Raw genomic sequence first — 25,478 nt, 5'->3', positions numbered from 1 at the left:
AATGAACCTGCACAAAATCTAAAATATTTCTTACGTAAGTTTTGAATCACCAGATGACTTATTTTGCTGAGAAAAGGATCCAACTTATATTGATTCAAATCAAGACTGAGTTTTTGAATTCCTATAATTCCTGAGAAGACATGCATATTGACTGGATACTCTGAGAGTTAAAATGCTTCAGTTTGCAGCTAAACGTCTTTTATATTAATAAGCAGCATAATTTAAAGACTTTGATGATGTGTGCACATGCACACTCATGCGCAATCATTATTCAAAACAAACCAAGTGCCCAGAATTGCCCTGTGAGAAGGAATCTTTCTTATACTATAGAGCAGTGTTTCTCAGCCTTGGCAGCTTGAAGATGTGTGGATTTCAGCTCCCAGAATTCCCTAGCCAGCATGCTGGTTGGATAATTCTGGGAGTTGAAGTCCACACATCTTCAAGTTCCCAAAGTTGAGAAACACTGCTGTAGAGAATGGTGTTGTTTAGTGGGAAAAAGTACAAATCTTCTTATTTTGTACATCAGCTGTGTTTCGTATTTATGATACTTGTTCTCAGAATTCAAGCCTTGCCGCTTTTTTTTTCTATGAAAAGCAAATGTTAACTGAATAAGCATGGTCCAACTAAGTTACACGCTTTTACAGCCCATTTTTCAGTGGGAGAATTAAGAATCTGCTTAAATTTTTCTCCCTGTGAATTTTAAAAGTCCTCAATATGGTTCAGAGATTGGGTCATTCTGTTTTTAAAAAATTATGTGTGCAAACTTTCACTACTTTTTTCAAATCTAGATAAAAATCCCATATGTAATGAGCATTTGATAAATTACGTTTTTCATCAACCCTGTCCCCATGAGGCCTTTTTAGAAGAGGGGAAGAGTCATGCTCTTTAAAATATATATATATATTGCTTTTCATGCTTCATAAAACTTTGATGTAAAAAAGATTGAATGTGTAAGTATTTGCCTATCATACTTCAATATGTGCTAAATGATGTTATATCTATGTGTATATTTTGCCCAATGAGATGTAGTTAGTTATTTTTTATCAGAACACCAGCTGTGCATTAACCACAGAGGAAATAAGAACCTATTTTTTACAATTTATGACAGATTTTAGACACTGGAAAATTTTTAAAATGTATATTTATTAAAGTTCAAAACACTGGAATTTGAGCACAGTTGAGAAAATGTAACAGTAAATTAAAGTTTTGGATTTGTTTGTATTTCTATGTCAACCATTTATTTCCCTTAAAATGATGGTGCCTTGTGAGTTTATTATTTACGTTTACACACTGTGGTTTTTTGTGAAATCAAAGCTATCTACAAAATGCTGTGAAAACCAAGAACAAAATGACACTAAAACAAGCTCCCTAAAAATAAAGAGCATTCTAGAAAAATAATTTTAATTCAGTGATTGAAAGATGCAATTCTGAACCTAAGACCATTCTCAGTGAATTAAACGGGGATTAATTTTAAGTAGACGTGACACGCCCAGGGATGTGTGCAGGGGGAGGGGTCCAAAAAGTCAAAGCGGAAGCCATGACTGTGCAACTGATTTATGTGCAATGCACATGAAAATCAGGCCCTTGGTGAAGGCTGCCATGGCAGAAAGACATCCTGGAATTGTACTTGGAAGCCAGTGGGGCCATCACAAGGTCAGCTTTTTTCAGCTGCTGACCCTGCTGTCTGCAGCTTTCAGCAGAGTTCAACAGCAGGTGCAAACAAAAAACATCTTTCCTCCCATGGCAGACATCGGTTTCTGAATCAACCGTTTTTCTTTTATTAGCTCTGTCATACTCGGGAGTCTCCAGGAAATAACAGGCATACTCAGATTAGTATTGTGTTTTTCTCTCCAAATGTACATTCTGGGTGCATCTTCCCAATTTAAATTTCAACAATACCCCATATTATTAGTGCACTTTCTTGGAATAATCCGTGAGGGATTGCCGCACGGTAAATATTTGGCTGCTTCTGCCCTCTCCAACACTTAGCAGCTGCCATTAATCTGAAACATTTGGAATCCATTTATTTATTTAAAATAAAACTTTATAGATTATTTTGCTGTATTCCTCCTAATCACCTCACAGGGAGAGAGAGGTAAAAAAGCCAAGACTTTTTAATAGAAAAAATCCTCTGCCTGACCCTGCTTAGTTTCTGAGCCCAAACAAGTGGGGATCTGTAATTTTAGAACAAAAAAAGAAATCTACTCCATCACGGTTAAGAGGACAAAAAGTCTATTAAAATACTTTTTTATTTCAGGAAAACCTGGTCCAGAATTTGCACATTAACATTCCCATGCATAATTTAAAAATGTTCTGTGGTATTCAAACGTGGGATATGCGCAACTGACGACAACTCTTTTATTAGCTGCTACTTTAAAAATGTGTGGTCTAATATGTTTCTAATGCTGATTGGCAGAAAAAAATGAGGATTCATCTATCATATTTATGATCATATTTTATGAGTTGCATTTACTCAACGTATTTATTAACAGGTGACTCACTAGGTCACCATACACATAGTAGAAAAGCAGTTTGAAAGTGTGAAATCTATCATCAAGAAGGATTTGCAAAGGAAGTCAAAAAGATTACACCCACAAGTATTCTGGGAGACTATGCTGGAACAAATGATGGGAACTTTTATTTTAATTCGTTAGGGGGTCGGCTGACAAGGAAAACTATTTACAAAGGTAATAAGTATTAAAAAATGAAATCTAATAATTGTTTATTACAAATGCAAACACTGCTAAACCAACAATATAACTCTTCCGTAACCCAGTAACGGTCTTGATAGAATCATTTTAAGTAAAATAAATTAATTAATAATAGGCAAAAATTGTCCATATCTTCCATGAAGGCAAAGATTACAAAGGATGCTTTGTTGCTCTGGATTACCTTGAGTTCCAAATGAATATATATGTGAAAAAGATAATTTTTGCAACAAAAAATATGCTTTAATTTTTCTAAGCATGCTTTGTAGAACACACAAGGCAGGGTTCACTTGTCATACCCTGAAAAGGGATTTGCTGAGGAGAAAGTAGGGATTAGAATGATATAATTGTATCTTTGTGAGTTGTTTTGTACTGTAACTGTTCTTAATGACTAAAACTAAACCCAGGATTATTCTTGGTTCTGATGTGCTCCTTGATAATAAAAGTGAATATCTGGTTCGTACCAGATTTATCTGCCTAAACGTTTGCAAACGTTGAACAGAATGCAAGCAGAAGGTCTTGTCCCTATCTTCAGAGTCAAGATTATGGCGCAGGGCTGATTCTTGGCACAAGTAAATATATGCATACCTGTCATAGTGTCATAAGAAGGTCTGCTGAGAGGATTCCCTTCTCCATCTCCTCACTGGAGGTGGTCTTATCTTGCTTGATAGAGGGGACTTTCCTGATCTGGGACAGCTATGGCCTCCCAATGGCATGACCTTCTTCCAGAGGACCTCACCTTGGCTAAGGAACCAGGTGGAAATCAAGTCAACTGTTAGGGCCTGGCAAGTGCAGTGCAGTGTGTTTCAGCTTGTTCATTTGGTGTTCCAGAATTGTTTGGTTCATTGCAGTCCTCCTCTGAAATCTCTGCTGGACAGAGAATTAGGCTTGCTTCATTTTATGTACTAAAATAAATAGCAACTATTGTAGCTCCAAGCTGCTCCAATGGCAGTGCCACAACAAAGCCAGCACCAGGGGTGTCTACAGGATGGGGTTAAAAAAGTCAAGATGGCACATCATGGACATAAAAAGCAGCTGGAGCTTCAACCGTGCTGTTGCAGCACCCACCTTGACTTACCACACCCTGTGGACACCTCCAGCCTGCACCTATAGAAGTAGCTGGATCAGCCTGTTTCAGGAATGGGGCATACCCTGGAAAGAAGACCAGCTTTCCAAGTCCCACTGCTATTGTTTCCATATACTTATGCTGGGGACTCCATGGTACAATATTTTTTTTGTTAAAAAACTATGCTTATCATCCCCAGTGCAGCAAAGGTAACACTTTTGCAGAAAATTGTAGGGGCAAAGCACAAACACATCAGAAAAACAAATAAAAACATTCAGATCTGAAACAGAGCTGAGGGTGTCCAGGACTTAAAAAAAAAAAAGACATAGCTTCAGCTGGATAATCACTACTGTCATCTTGACTTTTTTTACCATGCCTTCCCACAGATGCCCCTGGACAGAGCAGTATTTTTAATTTTTTTTTTAATGTGACTACAGTTACACTACATAAAATACGTATGTATGTATGTATGTATGTATGTATGTATGTATGTATGTATGTATGTATGTCAGGTTAATTTTCTTGTTTGTCTGAGAATACATTATATGATTATGAGTACAAATTTCCTGGTGGTGAAGCACCATGAACATTTAGCAACCTCTCCTGAAACAACTAGAACCTAAGCAGTGAACAAAAATTCAACCAGACATAAAACAAATGTTCCTTTTTAAATAAACAGATGGCAGAGGCTATAATCAAGAAACAGTCATTTGATTTTGAAAGGCATTCAAGCAGGCATTTGAATAAGCCAGAAGTGGTCATGAAGCTACATTTCCGCCAGCAGCAGCTCAGCAGGTAAATAAAAGAAGCACATGAAAACAATCAGTGACACCGATAGACCCCAGACCGAGCCTGGTGGGAATGAGTTTCATCAATGGCTTGTGCTCAGTGGGAAAACAGGCAGATGGTAATGCTAGAATCCAAAGCATTCAGAAGAAAAAATGTGAGTTAGTCTCTAAGGTGACCACCTCGAGGTTGATGGATGTAATTTAAAAGGGAGAAGGCACCAAAATAAGGGAGGGAGTTGCGGTACAATTTAATACAATATTTTTTTCATAGTTCAAAAATTTAAGCATAAATCCAGACATGGCTTTTCTTCCTGCTCTTCTGATTTTTATAGAAATGGAGTTAATAAATACTTTGCTTATACAGTTTGCATGTTTGGTTTCATGACTATGTTTATGTTCAGTTCATGATGCTTTATCTGGATGCTTAGCATCCTATATATAATATACAAAATGTACTACTGATTTCTGATGATGTAAGCTTTCCTTTAAAACAGTGTTTCTCAACCTTAGCAACTTTAAGGTGTGTGGATTTCAGCTCCCAGAATCCCCCAGCCAGCATGTAGGTTTCTATAAAAAGGGCAACATGTGACCCACAGTTTCAGTTTCCCCCTCACTGCAAGGACAGAGCCACAGTTCTTTTGGTATATTATAGAACACTGTTTTTCAAACTTGGCAACTTTGCCAGCAGGAGAATTCTGGGAGTTGAAGTTCATGCATCTTCAAAATGCCAAGGTTGAAAAATGCTGTTATAGAACCTTCCCTCCAGAAGGGTGGAAGGGAGGGCATTACAGTGGGCAAGTGTAAGAGCTCTTCTGGTGTTTGGGGGGACGATATATAGGTAATGTGTGGAAGCAACACTTTTTTGTGGGTTCCCTGAATGAATATATGGTGGAGCCTGTGCATGGTAGTCAAAAATCAGAATCTGGTAGGACCTTTTCAGACTAATAATTATTATTAAAAGGCTAAGTATGTGTGCGCTGTGGCACCCTTCACCAGATGCATAGCCAAATTAAACCATTGATTTTATGAATGCTTGTTAACTTGACAGGCTGCAGAGATCAGCTTATTCACTGTGTACAAAGTAACTGTATTTGCGTGACCCAACTGATTCAGTCTTTACCTAGGGGGAAAAAAATTACAGAATACTAATTGGGGTCAAGACAACCAATCTGGTGTGGTAGTTAAAGGCGCCAGGCTAGAAACTGGAAGACTGTGAGTTCTAATCCTACCATAGGTGCCTTATGGCCAGTCCCTCTCTCTCAGCCCTAGGAAGAAGGTGACAGTGACAACCCACTTCCAAAAATGTGCCAAAAAACCTGCAGTTTATCAGGTAGTCACCACGAATCAAGACCAACTCAAAGGAACCAAAAAAAAAAAAAAAAACCCAAAGAAATGGGGTGCTGTCAAAGCCCTCAAGGACAGACAAATCGGAGGCTTACCTGTTTCTGGAGCAGACTTCAATTTTCATCTTACACTGGACAGCAGAAGAGCACTAAATTTCTAAAATTAGGATGAGCAAGTCTATAACATACTCCAAGAGTTATATGTCCAGGGCAATACTTAGTCCCAGGTTCAAAATCATCCAATCTGCTCAGTGAGCTATCAAATGTTGCAAAAAAGCCAAGGAAAACTTAAGAACAAGGGAGTTGCATACTTGTTTTCCTGCAGCTCCTATACAGTATGGAGTAATATAGTTGAGATCCAGAATAGGAAACAGCCAGAAATAGGGAAACCACATTTTAGCCTTAGCTGCTCTCATGGTTCTGAGCTGTAGAATTGGTAGTCTTAAGCTGGGTGCTTTAGCAGAACATTCACTGTTTGCTAATTGCCCTACTCTTCTCGTCTTATCTAGGAAACGCTGGAACACCGCTGGCTTCCTTTTGACTTTCTAGCCTGGATACTGTGATATGTATAAAAGTAGCAAATGTTATCTCGTAGTTTGCAAAATCAGACAAGAAATAACTGTTCCTAGGATTTACAGGTTTTACAAGCTTGTATGATTTTGCATTTTACCTATGTTTACATTTTAATATTTATTTAGATTCTGTTTTTTTATGTGCTGCTCTACGACCAGAACAAATAAAATGAGCAATACGTGCCATTTCTTTCTTTCCTTTCCTTGAAGTACCTCTCAGTGATAGCCTTGGGCAAATTCATAAGGATGGGTTAAGGGAGCTTCATAGTTTTCAATAATTTCCCATGATGCTAGAGTGTCATGGAAAAGGGAACAATTATATCCTTGATTGTAGCATCTGCCCTACCAAGTTTTCCTCTCCAAAGATAAAAAAAAAATCTCTGTTAATTGTATGGAATCTTCCGAATCATATTTTCCTGATGATGAAAGAAAGAGACAAAATGTACATCATCTTGATAAGATTATTATTATATATATAATTTTGATCTTTCTTCATGAATATAGTCATTAGTAGTACAGATGTTCCAGTATCGTCTGATCTAGACAGAAAAAGATGGGGGGGGATGTAGTTGGCACAACCATACGTTTGTAACAGGTGCTACAGCCTGTCATGTGGGCTGAATCATTTTGTTACTGTAGAAACTCTGGTTGCTACGATGCAGCTCTACAACCATCCTTGGTGGCCTTCATGCAAGAACAGCTTGTTCCAACTTGATGCTTCAACATTGCTCATAGGCTCTTCTCCCAAAATAGATCTTTCACACATTGAAATATAAAAACCGATTAAAAGCATATTGATTGAAATGTTATTCTATGAGCGTTTCAGCAAAAAACTGCCCTAAGGTATATGTAAAATAATCACTAAAATCTAAAGCGTTTTTACTTCACAAAGTGTGAGCTTTTATTTACTTTCAATACACATCAAAAGCTTTCAGCCTTAAAATGGATTAATAATTTAATTACACAGGTTCATGATGTTATATCAACTTGATAATAATTTAAGACATGTCAAAAATGAAAACTCTGAAATAATAGGCAATTATGAATCTGACTCATAATACACTTTTCCCCAAAGAAACCAAATGTTAATTTTAAGCACAGGAGAAAAGACCTTGTAAGAAATGTTGGACTTGGAATGAATCTATGGGACTTCTCTCTTTAAAATAAGCATTTCTATTAATCTTAGGAACAAGGAAATACCATTTTCTTAAAAGATTTTCACTCCCAGAGTTAGTGCTGCTCTTGACCTTATTTAGGGCTTATTTATCCTCCACTACCATGAGAAACATACAAGAGAATGAGAAGTCTTGCCCCAATCTGCTCCCCTCCATGATTTGAAGGCATGCAGCAAACACTGGCTCTGCATAGGCACATTCCAGGCTTGACATCCGATGGGGAATCTGCTTGTAAAAAGCAGGATCCTCACTGGAGATTTGTGCCCTCTAACTTGTGAAGAATAACAAATATGAGGACAGAAAATGTGGACCTAGTCTAATCATCTCCCCAATACAATTCTAATTGTGTCAGATGCTGGAATATCTAAATACAGTTGAAGAAAATAAACAAAGCGGCTTTTTCAAGGTTAAAGGCAACTATCAGTAGGCTCTTCAGAATATTATCTGAAGTTGCCAACATGTCCGAGAGCCAAGATATTTTCCTAGTTGTTGTGCTCTAATTACTTAACATATACTATGACATTTCATTTTGGGTTCCTTAAGAAACTCCATTTTTCAACAAGTAGGAAAAGAAAAAAGAGATCTCTAGATATCCCCAACATTCACCCTCCATTCTCTTTCCTACTTTTGAACTGTAACATTGCCTCCCAATTGCAAATGGCTTTTTGGTTTAAAAGCTTACAAGATGGGAAACCAAAAAGCAAATATGAGAAAGAGGATAAAGAAATCCATGGTGATCACACAAGCTTGTATGCATTTAGCCATAATCTAGTCCAGAAAACTTACTTACATGATCTTAACAGGATTCCTCAAACAATATAAATTACACTGCGATTCTATACATGCTTATTTGGGTGTTAAGTCTCCTTATGCTTAACTTCTACACAGGGCAGGGCTTCAAGCAATGGGAAAAAGTAACCAAGAATCATTCCCTATGTCACAACTGTTCTTTTAATTGTCCTCTGACAATTCCAAACATATCCAGATGTGTATTCATGTCTCTGATGATCATTCAAAGGCTTTTAACTAACCAGTTTTTAAAAGTCTCTGCTTGGTTTAAAAAAAAAGCAAGAAGTCATTTTGTTGGCTGAACCGTGACCTCATCGGCTGGCATGTTCATAGCAGTACTTTCCCTCTTCTTGCCCTGTTGCAATGTAAAGACAGAAGGCCCCAGTCTCAGAATCATGCCACTGCCCAGGCATTCATCCCCTTTGTAGAAAACGGCAAACTGAAAGACAGAAGAGTGACAACGTGTACTGTACGGAGTACGGGTGTACACTGAGAAGACCTCTACCGAGGGGTCACCTGACCACTTTTAAACACCTCATATAACAGAGTGTGGGGGGGCGGGGGAGAATGGGAAAGGGAATTCAATGCTAGTATGATTATTACCATAATTATTAAGTGCTCTTTCCTAGAGGTGTAAATTGCACTGCTATAAAATTACTTCTAAGTAAAGAATCTTAGGAAAATTCTTGCATTCAATTAAATAGATATTATTTTGTTCAGTTGTCACAGTAAAGATAGCTTCAAGAGGAGTCTGAAATACTGACTTAAGTATAACAATCTAGCAAACCCATCAATAGTGAAACACAACAGATTATATTCACACATCTCAGAGTAAATGTGCTGAATTAAGTAATTCAGCAGAGTCTCTCCCTTTTTCCTGCTGCAAAATCTGTACAATTTGAAATTCTTCTTACAGTTTTAAGGAATTGTGGCTCAGACACCTCTTAATGCTTGAGACTTTTTTGACAAGCTGGGTACAGCCCTTACATCCCATTATTTTTCACCAAGGCTCTTGGTTATTTACAGAATTTCTTCCATGATGTCCACGGGACTTGCATGACAGGACTTGACAAAACCTGCAGCTTAACAAGCCCTCTAAATGTTTTCTGTTAATTATGAAAGCTATCCTCCTTCTCACATCACAGTTACTCAGTTGTGATAACTGAGGTGGGAAGGCAACAAAGGGCAGATAAAGACTGTAGTTCCACTGTATTTAACCAAGTAAGAATGTATATTTTTTCAACTCTCACTCAAAGAACCTTCTCAGTGTTTCTCAAGCTCAGCAACTTTAAGATGGGTGGACTTCAACTCCCAGAATTCCCCAGCCAGCTTGCTGGGGAAATCTGGGAATTGAAATCCACCAACTTAAAATTGCTGAGATTGAGAAACAGTGTTCTAACTGAATGTTAGACTACTGGACCTTCTTATCTAGGAAAAGAAATGGACCAACTTACCTAGGATAAAGAAATGCAGACAGGGTGGGCTTCCCTTCCCCCTACCTTTGCTGAGATCCACAGATCATACCTGATCTCTTCTGCATATAAGAACATACTCTATGGCTGAACTACATTTCATTCAGTATTATTGGCAATATTTTCCTTGGTGAGTAAATGAGGTCCCCTTGCAAGTAAATAGCTATTGGGCTTCAAATATAGTTTAGTTCTGCCTCATTATTACCATTGCTAACACAACGCAGATGTTTATAAAACCTTACCATCAGTGCTGGGAATCGAACAAAATCCAAGAGAAAATTATTATGAATCACGCCAGCCATGTTGGATCATCTTCAAGCGTTCAGATGTTAATAGCAATGTACAGAACCAAGATTCCTGCTGAGATTTTCTACTCACTCATATGTAACTGTTTAATAAATCGACCAATAATGTTTGGGCAAAATCTGCTCCATGCTTTTCTATTCACTCTATCATTTGTTAAAGGGTGCAATTATGAGCGTATTGACTGGGAAATATGTCCTGGCATGCTTAGAAAATTTAAGATAATCACAGGGGAAGTAGACTCAGCACATACCTGCCCTGCTGTAAGATCCCTCATTGGCTTTGCCAGGGTCAACCATACTGATCCATCTTGATTAAGAGTTAATGTGCAGGGTGCTACAAATTAAAAAAAAAAGTTAATTGACTCACCTTTATTTATTCATTTGATTTGTATAGCTGCCCATCTATGCAACTCTGGGTGGCTCATGTAATTAAACAATCAAACAACCAAAACAAAATACAAAAGTCAATTAAAAAAACAAAAAAAAACCCTTTACAACCAGATAAAACCCAATTAAAACTACAAATCAAAACCCAAAACTTCTGCATTCTCCTTAATATCAGATACTATTTGTAATCTGAACAAATAATCCATATGTAAGATTTCCTTCTATAAATGGCCTGTTGGTGCCACTGAAAGAATACACTAACCAGGTTTGTTCAATTAACAAAAATTAGTCACCTAACGCCATCAAGTGTTGGAAGCGGAAATTACACTCCATCATTTTGTCCCGCACGAGTTCTGCAGGCGGTTCCTCGGCAATCCAGTGCACTCTGCTTGTCCGTAAGAGATCTCTGTAAAGTGCAGGGTGATCCCTGCAGGGCGCCTTCAGAGGGGTACAACAGTTTTAATTGACAACTCAGCATCTCAGCACAATATAGAATAAAATTAGCATCAGGTAAAAGGAAAAGATTTTCAATCGGAAAGCAAAATAAAACTGCTCCTTTGGGCTAGATAACAAAAACAAATCATTAGGTCCCCTTTCTATCACAGTGATGATGAGTGCAATTTTTGTTGCATTCATCTTCAACAATCTGTGAAGAATCTTTAATTTTGTTTTATAAAGAGGGGATCATGGAAAATGTTACGGCCCAATTTGATGAAACGCTGCTATGGGCAAATTTAATATTCAACATTTTCCAAAGGGCGATGCTAGATGACCTAATGATTCACAGTAGGCTATGTATCATATAGAGACAGGCTGGCCAGGATTTCTATTTTTTTTCCTTGGGTTTTCTCTCTCTTTATTTGAACTATATTAAGGCTATCTGAGACCTTCTATAGTGGACCTTTTGTGACCTTTCTGCCTTTCTAAAGTGAGGGAAACGGCCCTGCTTATTTTCAGTAGCCATATTGTTGGCTGTTTCCTTGCCATACCACAGGCCCCAGGGTGCTGACCCCCATGGGTCATAATTTATTGAAACCAACAGGCTTAAATTATATCAGTATTTCTCAACCTTGGCGACTTTAAGATATGTAGACTTCAACTCCCAGAATTCCCCAAGGAGGAAACTGTTGGTCGTAAAACTTAACCATAGTTTGTTTTAACCATAATTAGCCTATAAATAGCTAAAGCTATGGCCAGAAATTATGCTTTTGCATAGATAAATATTAACCTTAACTGAGCATTGTATCTGCAAAATGTCATGCTTTCAAGGATGAGAAGTGAACCTTTGCTACAAAAGTTGACCCATTGCTCCCCATATAAATTTAGGAATTTTAGCCAGGCTTAAAGGAGCATATTAACTACAGGTAGTCCCGTTTAGCAACCAAATTGGGACCATCAACTTGGTTCAGCAAAGCGGTTGCTAAGTGAAACCGTGCTTACGATCTTGCTTCAGCTTTCCTTTGCTTTACAGACCTGCAAAGGTCGTAAATGCAAGGATTGGTCACAAAGTTACTTTTTCATCACTGTCATAACTGCAAACAATTACTAGACAATGCAGTCGCTAAACAAGAACTACCTATGTATCTACACACTATCCATGGAAACAGGGAAATGTTGATGTAAGGGGTAGCAGGTGGACAGTTGTAGCATGTCCATCAAAATGCTGTTGCTCATTCAGCCCCTACCAATGTTGATGTCACATCGTGTGACCTTTGTGATGATACAGGAATGGAAATCTCATAGCAGCTTCCACAAGCACAGATGGGTATTCATTCCCCTTTGATAAGGGGAGAGAGAAGCAGAACAACTCTGAGGATGGGCTATACAGGTCATCACTTCCAGCTTGAGACAGTGGTCATCACTATAACACAGCTATGGCAGTGTTTCTCAATCTTGGCAACCTTCAGATGCATGGCTGGCTGGGGAATTCTGGAAGTTGAAGCCCACACATCTGAAAGTTGCCAAGGTTGAGAAACACTGCCAAAGTTCTATGATATCAGGACTGATGGTATGAATTAAAGACACAATGAAACACTTAAGATGAAGGCATGCTTGTCTGAAGGTAAAGCTGAATGGTGTGATCACTTCTTTCATTGCTTGCCATTTATTTCATACTTGGTGCCAACATCCTTTTCAATTTTCTGTTCATCCAAAGCTAGTTTGAACAGGATGTAATAAAACTACTTGACACCGGTTTACTTAACAGCTTTGGTGTTCCTTTTGTATGCAAAAGCCAAGAATCTTGGGCCAGTAATAACCACATTCTTCTAAGCAGCAATCACAAACAGTGCAAATGCAAGCAAACTTACCACAAAGAGTTCCCCAGAGGCTATATTTTTATCTACAACAAACCAAGCATTTCTGCAGTCTTTCAGCTTAGCTTTCTGGCCAAATGTATACAAGAAGCAACCTAAGAAAAACAAAACACATATTTTAAAATATAACCCGCATGCTTCTCACACCATTTAAGCCACTGGTTCCAACAAAGGGGGAGGAAAAAAACAGCCTTCCATTTATCTCTTTTTAACAGAGAACAGTATCCTACAGTTGAATATTTTTTTATGTTTCAGGGTATAGACTCTATGAACATTTAGAGAAAATAAAAAGAAAAATCTTGTTTTCTTAAGCAGGACCAAGCATGACAGCAAACATCTGCTAAACTGGCTGCAAGTAAGCTATTTCCCACAAGAAAAGTGATGAGTTTTCACAGTATAATATGTAAGCCATCCTTTTCCAACCTGGTGCCCTTCCAATATACTTCACCCAGAGTAAATCTCAGTTCTTCTAAAGAGGTAAGACACAGGGATGGGGGGGCTTCAATTACCCCAACTTCTGTTGGGAGACAAACTCTACCAAGCATAGTCCTTTTTATTTTGCTGACAACTTTTCCCTTCAGAGAACAGAGGAAGGCAAAAGTGGTTCAGCTACCCGTGACCTGATACTAATCAACAGAGAAGACTTAGTTAAGGAAAAAGAAGAAGCAAAGACTTTGGGGAACCTGACTATGCACTGTTGGAGTTCTTCACTCTAAGGGAAACTATACCTGAATGTGTTTCCCAGACTTCAAAAAAGTAAATTTCAATAAACTCAGAGACATGATAAGTAGGAGTCCATACCTGGAGAAGCTAATGAAGAGTTCAAGATAGGTGAGAATTCCTAAATTAGAATATACTGTAAGTACAGTTGCAAACAAATCTAATGAGAAAAAAGTGAAAGGCTGCAGAAGAAGCCAGTGTGTCTACAAAAAATGTTTAAAGAACTGAAAACAGAAAGAGCATATACAGGATATGGAAACAGGAAAAGATCACCAGGGAAGAACCAGATCACTAGAGATATTACCGGGAATGTTAAAGCTGAGAATCAACTGAGGTTGGTGAACAGTAAGAACAACAAAAAAAGTTTCTTCAGGTATGTTGAAAATAAAGGGGAAAGAAAAGACTCGGTATACCAGCTGTTCAGTGAAGATGCAAAATGCAGAAACAAAACACATACCTATTGAACTCTTATTTCCTTCTACTCCAACAAGAAAGCATGTGTTCAAGCAAGTGAAGAGCAAAATGAATGGCCAGGTTGGCAATGATTAAAAACATTAACAGGGAATAATATTATTTTATTCTGAATCAGTCTAAATCTCTATGGAGAGATTAATTACATCCTTGCTAGTTATCTGGCTGAACTTTTATGTGTCCTGAGGAATTTTGGAGAATTGATGAAGTGTTGGATGACTGGAAAATGGCAAATGTTGTCCCCTGTCTTCAAAGAGGAGAAAAATAAACCAGGAATTACAGACCAGTCAATCTGACCTGAAAAACCAGAGAAGATTCTAGAAAATCATGAATAAATTGATGTACAAGCCTCTTTTAAAAAAAGGTAACAGTGCTTCACTCCTGGTGACTACATAGAAACAATAAAAAACACTGCAGTAATGACCAGAAATCAGATTGGAATTGTCAGAAACAAGGCTTGCCAGGCTAATCTTTTATTATTTTGCTTGGGTAAGTTCCTTAGTAAATCATGGGAATGCTGTGGGCATAATATATCTTGATTTCCGCAAAGCATCTGACCAAGGTGTCCCAGAATTTTATGATCAGTGAGCTAGTTAAATATGGTCTGAAAGGCATGACAGTTAAGTGGATAAATTGTTGGCTTCAAAATCAAGTTCAAAAAGTGTCATCGATGTTTCTTTTTCAACCTGGAGAGAGATATCAAGTGGGGTACCACAAGGCTTAACCCTCTATTTTTAAATATTTTTATTAATGACCTAGGTTATTAACTTGACAACTTTAAGATGTGTGGACTTCAACTCGCAGAATTCAAGTCCACACATCTTAAAGTGTTGAAAAACACTGACCTAGATGAAGTGTTAGATCAGGGGTCGGGAATCTTTTTGTCTGAGACAGCCATGAATGCCACATATTTTAAAATGTAATTCCGTGAGAGCCATACAATATGTTTAATCGATTTTCGGCCACTGGTGGAAAATGGCACCGTGCCTGAAATATGTCTCGTACCTCGATGGGGCCACAAACAGGGGGCCAGCCCAAGATGAGGACTCACCCAACAGAGCAGGGGCAGCGGAAGCAGGATGCAAAGCGGTGCACCCGGATCGCATTCGCGTGGGCCACCGACAGGAGCTAGGCCGAAGCCGGGGCCTCGATTTGCGGCTGCCTGTGGAGGACGATGCGGTTCCAGGCCCATTCGGCCGTGGATGCTGCGGGGCAAGGTAGGGTGAGTCCCAAGGATGCCGGATGCGGATGTGATGCAGAGGAGGGCGTGGCCTGCGCTCGGCGGATAGAAGACGTGTTCTAAGCCTTACCCTGTTATTTTTTTTATTAAAGATTTGGCAGCGAGCCAGATGCAGCCATCAAAAGAGCCACATCTGGCTCGCGAGCCATAGGTTCCCGACCCCTGTGTTAGATGGAACACTTAACAAATTTACTGATGGCACAAAAATGAGTGGGACAGCTAGTAGAACTGGGCATGCTAAAAAAGATTCAGACAAAGCATTTTGGACCTCTCTGCTGTTCATTAAAGCAGTCCATCTTTTCTCAGGCATCTGTGCAGACCAGAACAAAAAAATACTGCGGCCTTCAGACAACTCCTAATGTGATTCTTAAAGCAGCTACAACTTTTTCCTGGGACACTTTTCAGAATATAAAATAATAGATTTCATTTACAAGAAGGTAGATTCCAAATGACTGTTCACAAAATCTTCCAGGCAGCAAGAGTAGTTCAACAGTAGGACCAAATACCAGACAAGTGCTAAGCTCTCCTTAACTGGAGGCATTCAAGCAGACAGTTCTCTGTCAGAGAAGTTTTAATTTCAATTTCTGAACTGAGCAGGGGGATGAACTTGATGGCCTAAATCTGCAGTGACTTCTGGAAGGGGGGGTGTCAAAAAAAGCAAGATGGCGGTCACAGCAGCATGACTGAGGCACTGTCACTTTTATATCTGCATTGATGTTGCACACGCAAAGGGGCAGAGCTTTGATTGCCCTGCTGCAACCAGTACATTGTCCTTGTTTACCCCCTTCCCTCTGGGGACATGCTAACCTAGATGGTCCCATCCAACTCTATGATTCTAAGACCTATCATCCATGCTTGCTAGGAATGAGATTGGTATCCAAATAATGCCTGGGGCAACAGGCTGAACTAAGATCAGTCACAAGTTAGTTCCTGTGACTTGGAGCAGTATTTATTAACAAAAACAGCAAAAAGGAAATAGCAAATTAGCAGGTATTAGAGAAGGACATTCTAAGCCTATTCTGCAAAAATGTTATAATTGCACGAAGATTTTCTATACTTTAGCAGGAAAAATAGGCCCATATTTTGGATATAAAAATCTTAATCCATTCATAATAATGCCAGCAAGCAGAGATTACAGATTAAATAATCCAGTTGCCAAGAGTTTGTATCAATTTCGCTTAAAAACAGAATGTACAGGTGACATTTAAACTTATTATGCTTAAGAATCAGCTTAACAGCCCCATCCTAACCAATATCCCAACCCTAAATCAAGTCCAATGTGACTTACTTCCTAGTCCCAAATAATGTTAGCAAGCAGTTATATAGTAGCTCAAAGCACTTTTAACTCTCTCAATAACTCTCCAAATGAAGGGGACACAACCTTCCTCAAGTGGGTAGTCCCCCAATTGTGCTGGAAGTCAATAATCCACAAAGTGTTAGATTGGGGAAAGCTAAATTAAGGTCATTTAGTGAAAGATGTAACAGAAAGATCTGAAAGTCAGATTCCTGGCTTATAACCAGCACTCTTAGCCAACAGATTACCCCAGTTTAGAATCGCAGTCAGATGTGTTAAAAATTATATATATTAACAATATGTTAGACTTAGGTAATTACCAAAACAAGAATATGAATATTGACTGATTGGCTGGACTTATAGGCTGCTCCAGTTGTAATACAATTGTCAGCAACGTGTCCCTTGCAGGCTTCTAAAATGCTCCTAGACAGCAGTCATGGCCATTCAAAAATGTTGGCTTGTTTTTTCAACCGCAACATAACCATCATCGTCATCATAGTAATAACAACAACAATGCAAATGATATAATTGAATAGCTTAAGTAACTTTTCTGGAGAGCTGTCTACAATATGGAGCCTGAAAAGATGACCAGCTCCATTTACATGCATTGCCTCTGAAACCAATTTGCCTCTTATTTCTTTCCAAATCTGACTCTTTGTGTGTTCAGCCATCCCTTCTGTCCTGAACAGAAACAGTCTGAAGCAACGGAACAGCCTCTCCGAAGGGAGAGAAAGACCCGTGGCCAAATAAGATGGCAGCAGCCGAAGGAGCCATGCAGCATCTTCTCCCCAGTGACAAGGCTAAGACTCTGGGTGACATTTCCCAGCTAGTCTCTGGTCAAACTTCCCCACAACATCACCCTATGGGACCCCCTTCCCTCCACAAAGTCCCCCAGCCCTGGAGGCCAAACCCAGCAATTATTACCCCCCCCCCCGAAAAACATTATCTTCCCCTCACAAGCCTGGTCTAATTTTCAGCATTTATAGATTCCTTCCTTAAGCATGTTTATGTTTAGACTGTTCTACCTTTTACTTTAAAGGGGATTAAAGGATCCACATTTTGTTCGCTTTATAAAATCCCACTTCCCTACGCTGTATCACCTAATAAAAACAGTAACCGAATGCAGCCGTCTAATAACTTGCCACCTAATTTGAAGCTTTAGTGCCCAGATGTTTCTAACAAGAGGACATTGTACAAGCCTTGGGGCTCCAAGCTCATTCTAATCCATTGTCAGATGAGACAATTTGGGGAAAGCTAAAGATTTACTGAGTTTTAGGTTACCAGATTCAGGGGGAAAAAATGTGGGGGAAGCAAACAGATGTACAAATCTTTATATTTCACAATGCTTAACGTGAATTGAATGAAAAAACACTTGCTCACCCCTGTGTGTTCCAATAACTTTGCCATCTTCAATGGAGACAAAATTGCCTGGACGTGGTTCCAGATACTACAAGGGGGAAAAACATCCTTTGAATTTAAAATCCATTTAAAAGCAATATATATGAAAAGTAACAATAAAGTGAAACGTATACACATTTCTCACCTCAAGAAGGAACTCTGAAAAATCCCTTTTACCAACAAAACAGAGGCCCATACTCTAAAATAAAGCACATTTGATGGTCATCCTTTAGATATTTTGAAAGTTCAACTAACAGCACTTAAGATCTACAAATCCTACAAATCCATCTATCTAGAAACATGCTAGATACACAAAGAAATCTTAAAGGAAATATGCTGGACTTAAGAGAAAAACAAACAATACAAAATGCTGATGGCTCACACAAAAATGTGTGTTCAGCAGAAGACTATCCTACATGGCCGCCATGACAGATAGATTAAGTAATTTCTAATTTAGAAACTATCAAAACACTAAAATGGCACAATTGGTAAATTTATCCAGAAACATAATCAAAAGAACAGGATAGTTTATTCCCTTGAAACGGCATTCAAAGGAATCCCTTTTGGTCATTTCCAGATTGCAAAGACATCTAAAGTTTTGCAAAGACATTTTCAAAGTTGGCAATTGCTGGCTGGGGAATTCTGGGAGTTGGTCCATGCATCTTAAGCTGACAAGATTGAGAAATACTGCTCTAAGTTCTAATGATTGTTTCTGTGAGTCCTTTGAGTAGGAAATGTTACCATGCCTCTTTTTTTTTCAACACATGGTGAAGCTGATGTTCTGCAGCTATCTTCTTCACAAAGTCTTTTGTTAAGTCTCCAAGAGGAAAAATGGTTTTGTGCAAGGCTTCTTGAGAAATTTGACTGAGAAAGAATGTTTGGTCTTTACTGTGATCAGCTCCCTGAAGAAGTTTGACAGCTGCAAGAGGAAGGGAGAAGAGACATAAAATAATGTTGCATGACTATATTCCACCTCCTTCACATATTTAGTTTATGGCATTAGAATCTGAAAATTGGGCCTTCAGTGAAAATGAGAAAGATGAGGAATTCAAACTTAGTAGGAAAAGTTATTTCCTCATTTAAAAACAGATTGTTTGATTGATTGATTGATTGATTGATTGATATGTGTGATCAAGTTGGTGTCAACTCTTAGCAACCACATAGAAAAACTTTCTCCATAACGATCTGTCCCTGACCTGATGTCTAAAAACACTGATATTCACACTGAGTTCTATCAATTACAAGGTCCTCTTGCTCACTTGAATGGAAGAGTAGTTCTTCCACATATGGACCAACCCCATACTTCAGGGGGACACTAACCAAAAGAGAGAATTTTATGTGCAAAATGAGGCATTGGATGAGGGGGTGGAATGAGATGTCCTTTGACATCAGTGAAAGGGAGGTTCAAACCCTTATTACTGCAAAGGATGAGAGAAGACAAAGCAGGTAGGTAGCAAAAAAAAAGGAAAGAAAGCAAATGGATGGATGAATGGTGACCACACGAGCAAATCAAATTTGGTTGGTTTGTTTAAACTACAGAGCATAACATGGCAGAAACAATAAACCAACAACCCAATACATAACTAAAAATATATACCAGGAGATCCAAAGTAACAAACAAGAAATCTGATTTTGTTTCAGATAACATTCAGTAATAAGGCTCTTGATTATGTGATATGATGTTCTACTACTTTAAGTCCAATGCAGCAGCTTTCCTAGTAACACAGTTAGCTGTTCTTTTTCATCTTGCCTTTTCCAATTTTAATCTGTATTCTAAGAAGACTTTTGCAGAAAAGGTGCCTGCTACTAACGATTCATCTCACTGTATTAACGGATGCTACGTATCTGACCTGGATTTAAGCAGTCGAGCACTTACTATTTCTTACTTCAAATCTATTTCTGAAAAGTCCTGGTGGCCTTCGTGCGTATTTTTGTTGAAATACTTCATTATCTTCCAGGGAAGTCCTTGCATAATGTCCAGTTGCTATTGCATCAGCTCCTGGTATAGTTTTGAAAAAAATAAAGACACATTTCAACAGATTCTATTGAATTACGTGCTTTTATTTTAATAAGACATTTAAAATATTTCATGACTTTAGTTTTTATATTGATATTCCTAATCCTATAATGCTTTGTTCAGGAGGAAACTCCACTGCCTTCAGTAATACTTTCTCTGAATACATAAGTAGGATTGCACCCTCAATTTCTGAAAGACAGGTTGATCTGAAAAGCAAGATCTTCATAGGCTATAAGAAGACTGTATACAAAATTGGGCTTGAGTTTCAGGTTTATTCCAGAGCTTCATTTTTCAGAAAGGTAAACCCCATTGGAAATAAAACTTACCAAGATTATCCATAGCATAGTGTAGGAAATAATTGAATTTGATGTATTTATTACATATAATATCAGGATTAGGTGTCCGTCCGACTTCATATTCATTTAAAAGGTAGCTATAGGAAAGAAAAAACAAAACATTAGAATGATTATGAGTATTTGGAAATGCAGAGATACATTTACTGTCCCATCAAGAATCTTAATTACTTTGTATAAAGCTAAGCACCTGAATCACTCCATTTCATCAGAATAAGCTGACCAGAAAGGAGAAATCTCTTTGCCCTTACTGGATTTTACTGAAGTTGTATTAGTTTATAATTAGGCTACTTATTTTAATCATTTGAAAATGACATGACTGCGCTTGATGTTTAGCACTTAATTGAGTGGGTACACTGTAAGTGCTTCAACAGCATCCATTGTCCTCTTCCATGGCACTAAGAAAACATGAATCTAGTGGTATGTGGAAAGAACCTTGGGAGACAGGAGAAAGAGCCGCAGACTAGACGATGGTCCGTCAAGCAGCAACTGAGGCTGCAGAAGGAATTTGGGTGTGGCAAATGTCTCAGAAGGGACCCTCCCTAGTTTCTTGGGCTGTAAAGGCAACGGGGGAGAGTTGTACTTTCAGACTTGCAAGATTCTGTTAATGTCACTTTACAATCAAGTAGAGTTCATTCATCTGGGCAGGCTTCTTGTCTAGACTACCTCGCAAGGCTGACAATGAAGCACCAGACTTACTCAGACTGCAACTGGATGATCCCTGGCTGGGGATCAGTGGGTGACCCTAGGTACACCTCTTTATGCTCCATGACAAACATAAGGAAGGAATTACACAGAAGACTAGCTCAGTGGTTGTTATCAGGGGTGTCTGCAAGGTGTGGTCAAAAAAATCAAGACGGCAGCCTCAACTGAGCAATGGAAGCTCTGCCTATCTTTTATGTATGTCACACATAAAAAACAGGCAAAGCTTCAGTTGCACTATCATGACCACCATCTTCAACTTTTTTGATCACACCCTGCAGCCATCCCTGATTGTTATTATTCATAGCAACATTAATGCTACACATTATTTCCAAGCATACAGCAGGTGGCAGCCTCTAGACCTGCCTGATCTTGAAAAAACACGAAGTAGGTCAGGACTGATTAGTACTGGGATGGGAGACTACGTGGAAATCCCAAGGCCGCAGGCTAGATGGTAAAGTCAGAAAAATATATCTACCGTTAAGTAGGCCATGTTGAATTATTTCCACATTTTTCCCAAGAAAACAATGTGGATGTATTCAAGTAGTCATCAGAAGTTACTCAATTCAAGAAAGTCTATCTTTAGCTTATCATTTCCAACCTTTCAAATAAGCTTATTTCAGTCACCATGGTGGATGGTTTTTGCTTGCTCAGGCAAAGGAGTTGTATTAGAGTTCGGGATGTTCTAAAATTGAGCCCTTTTCCACATGCACTTTCATAACCAAAGCACAGAGCACTGATGCTTTGCTAGAGCATGAAGAGTAGTAGATGAGAGAAGAACCAGTCAGGGAAGCTTGCAAAGCTTAAATAGGGAGCTCATTCTCTTGCTTCTCTTATTAATCTTCTCCATCACACAAAGCTTTCTTTCAGCAAAGAGTTTATAAAAATTCTCCTACCTAAACACTTCGTTCCAATATTCTTTAACGTAGGAAACTTGACGAAACGGAATGTTGAGCATCTGACACACTTTATAAGCATCTTCAGAGTCTTGGTTGCCTTGACAAATTCCCTTTTCATCCACCATGTCCCAGTTGTTCATGAACACCCCAGTCACATCATACCCTGCTTGGATGGAGAAAAGCAAGAAATGAGAAAGTAGAAATGATGGTACATGAAAAATTAACATAGACATCCTTATAAAGTAAATAACTTTCAATCTTTCACTATTAAAAAAAATGATTGAGTCATCTTTGGCAAGAACTCTTCACACTTCCTACACTTTCTCCAGTTTTGGAGAACTCTTACTGTGTTAATAGAAAGCATACTATCCCAAAATAGTAAACTCTGCACATGGCAAGTAGAAAATCTTCATTCTAGTTAGACATGTCAAAGCACGTAGATACTAATGGACTGAATATTCATCCCTGGTCACAGACTGGCCATGAAAGCATTGTACTAGCTCATATTTAGTTTCATTAAAATATGATTAAATTTGATCTTAGCAAAAATACATTTCAAATGTGTGGGTCTCACTTAGTATCTGTCTGCAACTCTTTAAACCAAATGCATCTTTTCCCAGGATTGTGGTACCCAGAGTAATTCTGAGAAAGTATTAATTTTATTTATATTTCTGCTTTGAGTTGCAAGCAAGGGCTATGTGAGCATCCAAAATGCTCCAAAGCTTTTTTTTTTTTTTTGCTTTCAGTTCCAAAGTGTTGCACAGCCCTAGTCAGTAGGGAGAAGGGTAATGTAATCATAATAAAACCCCTCTCATTAGATGCTATATTTTCCCATTGGTATATACTCTGAGGACTAGAACGTATTTGAAAGTAAGCATACTAAATTACTAGAAATACTTAACAGCCCTTTGTGTGTGAATTTGATTCCTGAAAGCCATTCCCAATGCTGGAAAGATTAATAAAATGACTCATTCATGTAGTGATCCTTAATCACTTTGGAAAAAGCAACTGTTCACTTGAAAAAAAAAGGTTAAGAAATGTTCACTTAAAGAAAAAGGTTGACTGCTGCAGGCCATTAGCATTAAACAAAATTCACATAACCAGTTTTCCAGTGTTATCTGGAGAAAACCTCCTCCAAAACCAAATGAAAGATGGACTTAAAACTGCAAACCTAAGTATTTGGGGATATACCCCTACCAGCACACATACCATGTGCTTCTTTTTGTATTTGTTATATATCCATCTTTCTTCTAAAAACGCACCTTTCCTCCAGTTTTCTCTGGAGGTAAGCTGAGTTCAGAAATAAGGATTGGTCTATAGTTTATAGCAGTGTCTTTGAAACTTGGCAATTTTTAAGATGTGTGGACTTGAACTCCCAGAATTCGCTGGGACTGGCTGGGGAATTCTGGGACTTGAAGTCCACACATCTTAAAATTGCCAAGTTTGAAAAACACTGTTCTAGGACCTAGACTGCACACACTGAATGCCCAAGGAGCAAGTCAACCTGTAGGAATTGGGCATAATTCAGTGTGTGACAAACTATATGGAGACCCTAGATGACCTTGGTGGATCTGCAAAAGCTAAGCAGGCTCAGAAAGGCTGAGTGCTTGGATGGAAGACCACTATGAGAGCCCAGGCTCGCAGAAAGGACCAAGAAGCTGAAAAACGCACTCCGGAAGTTGGCCAGGGCAAAGCCTTTCCGTTCTGCTGCTTCGAATACTATACAGAGCTTTCCCCAAAGTCCCCAGGAATCCGACCGGAAGTAGCGCTTTTTCCGCGCAGGGCAATTCCTTCCACCAGATTTCGCCCACTACTACAACTCCCAGAATCCTTCGCAAGGGAATGCCGGGATTTGTAGTCTCCAAACACCGGAAGGGAAGTTCCACCGCCGGAAAGAACGATCTGATGAGGGGGGAAAAGGACGCCGGGAAAAAGAAGCTGGAGCCCGCGGCTTCCGCCGCCATTGCCCGCTCAGGTGGCCTCACCTCGCCGCCGCAGCAGCAGCGCCGCTACGGCGCTATCCACCCCGCCCGACATGGCGCACACCACGTGCCGACGCGCGACCCCCATCATGGCCTGGCCTGGCCTGGCCTCGCTCTCTCAGGGCCGACCGTGCTTCCTTTCCCGTCCGCGGCCCACTGTGACCTGAAGAGCAGAGGCGGGACGGGGCCGCCTGTGGGCGGAGCTGATCTCACAAACGGCCGGGAAATGGGGCTTCTCCTCTGTTCTTCCTGGGGAGGAGGGCCGCTTTCGCGGGGTCCCGGGGGTGGGAGGGGTTTCCGCTCCCTTCATCCTTTTGGTCATATCGGCTGGGGATAATGGAACCTGAAGTCCTGGCTTCTGGGAACAGCCTAGGCAGAGGAAGCTTTTTCGAATGGGAGCAGCCGCTGGAGGACACACGTGTGGGGCTGCGCGCGCCTTCGAGTCTCTGTTGACCTCTGGCGACTGCCTCTACAAGTCCCTGCAGTTTTCCTGGGAAGATTTCGGAAGTGGTTTGCCATTGCCCGCTTCCTAGGGCAGAGAGAGAGAGAGACTGGCTCACACGGTCTCCTGGCTTCTATTCAGATGACTTAGCCACCATGCCAGACTGGCCCTCCTTTGAGGGCTTGTGCCAGCCACAGATTTACTAAGCCTCTGTTTTGAAGTCACTCACTTGGTACAGGTTGCTGCCATTTTGCAGATAGGAAGCTCAACAGATCAAGTGTGGGAATGTACTTTGGTGCATCCCAAGCAAAAGCGGAGTGTGCTTGCTCCACCAGCAACCTCTTCTGGCCTTTGTAAAGCACTTTGGGTCTCCAGAAGCAGCTGAATGTGCACCCGCTTCAAGCACCCCCTTTCTTTCTCCTGTGTTTTCCCCCCTCTTTCCTCTGTGATTTTCAAAGGGAAGAAGGATTCCTTCAAAAAAGTTGTGGAAATTTAAAAGGTCTCCTGCATAGAGCTAGTTTTCACATTCATGTGGATCTGTTTTGCTATCCAGGTGCTAATCATTGTATGACTGCTGCATAGCTTCAGACCAGGGCAAGTTCCAGTCTTTTATGTATCATTCCTTAAACCACTGTTTTTCAAACTTGGCAACTCAAAGATGTGTGGACTTCAACTCCCAGAATTCCCTAGCCAGCATGTTGGCTGGGGAATTCTGGGAGTTGGTCCACACATCTTCATTGCTAAGTTTGAAAAACACAGCCTTAAACAAAGAGGTTTTTTTTATTATTATTCTTAAGGCTATGCTATGATCTGTTAGTTGGTATAATTCCTATGTTATTCTTGGATAGCCATCTTAAGGAACTTACGTAGATGCTTACTGACCTTTCTTAAAATCAGTGTTAAACAATAGATAAGACTTAAGGCCTTTCCCCACTTGCACCTAGCCTTAACACAACCATGCTCTGCAACCTTTTTATTCTGTTGGGCCCTCATGATTTTGCATTCCTTTCATCTTCAGTCAGTGGCGTTAGGAGTGGGAT

The 25,478-nt window shown here is 39.5% G+C and overlaps 1 protein-coding gene across 2 annotated transcripts; it reads right to left on the bottom strand.

Moving 5' to 3' along the window:
• Positions 1-7,355: 7,355 nt before the first annotated feature.
• On the bottom strand, positions 7,356-24,229 carry TRMU (tRNA mitochondrial 2-thiouridylase). 2 transcript variants are annotated; one of them, XM_025171920.2, is made up of 11 exons: positions 24,000-24,229; positions 22,012-22,180; positions 20,387-20,493; positions 19,920-20,042; positions 18,790-18,962; positions 18,189-18,242; positions 18,026-18,092; positions 12,915-13,015; positions 10,899-11,043; positions 10,470-10,552; positions 7,356-8,880 (listed from the first exon to the last, which is right to left on the bottom strand). In XM_025171920.2, exons 1-11 carry the CDS (start codon positions 24,085-24,087, stop codon positions 8,728-8,730), a joined length of 1,263 nt encoding a protein of 420 aa, XP_025027688.1. In that variant the 5' UTR covers positions 24,088-24,229; the 3' UTR covers positions 7,356-8,727. The 2 variants fall into 2 exon arrangements, with proteins under 2 accessions (XP_025027688.1, XP_007436371.1); XM_007436309.4 differs by having other exon boundaries at positions 22,012-22,177.
• Positions 24,230-25,478: the final 1,249 nt, after the last annotated feature.

The sequence above is a fragment of the Python bivittatus genome, unplaced genomic scaffold, assembly GCF_059951505.1.
Source record: "Python bivittatus isolate LINGU-HERP-01145 unplaced genomic scaffold, Pbiv_v1 ctg000330_np1212, whole genome shotgun sequence".
Lineage (NCBI taxonomy): Eukaryota > Metazoa > Chordata > Lepidosauria > Squamata > Pythonidae > Python > Python bivittatus.
The sequence above is the reverse complement of the archived record's forward strand: the minus strand, read 5'-3'. Positions and strand labels throughout refer to the sequence as shown.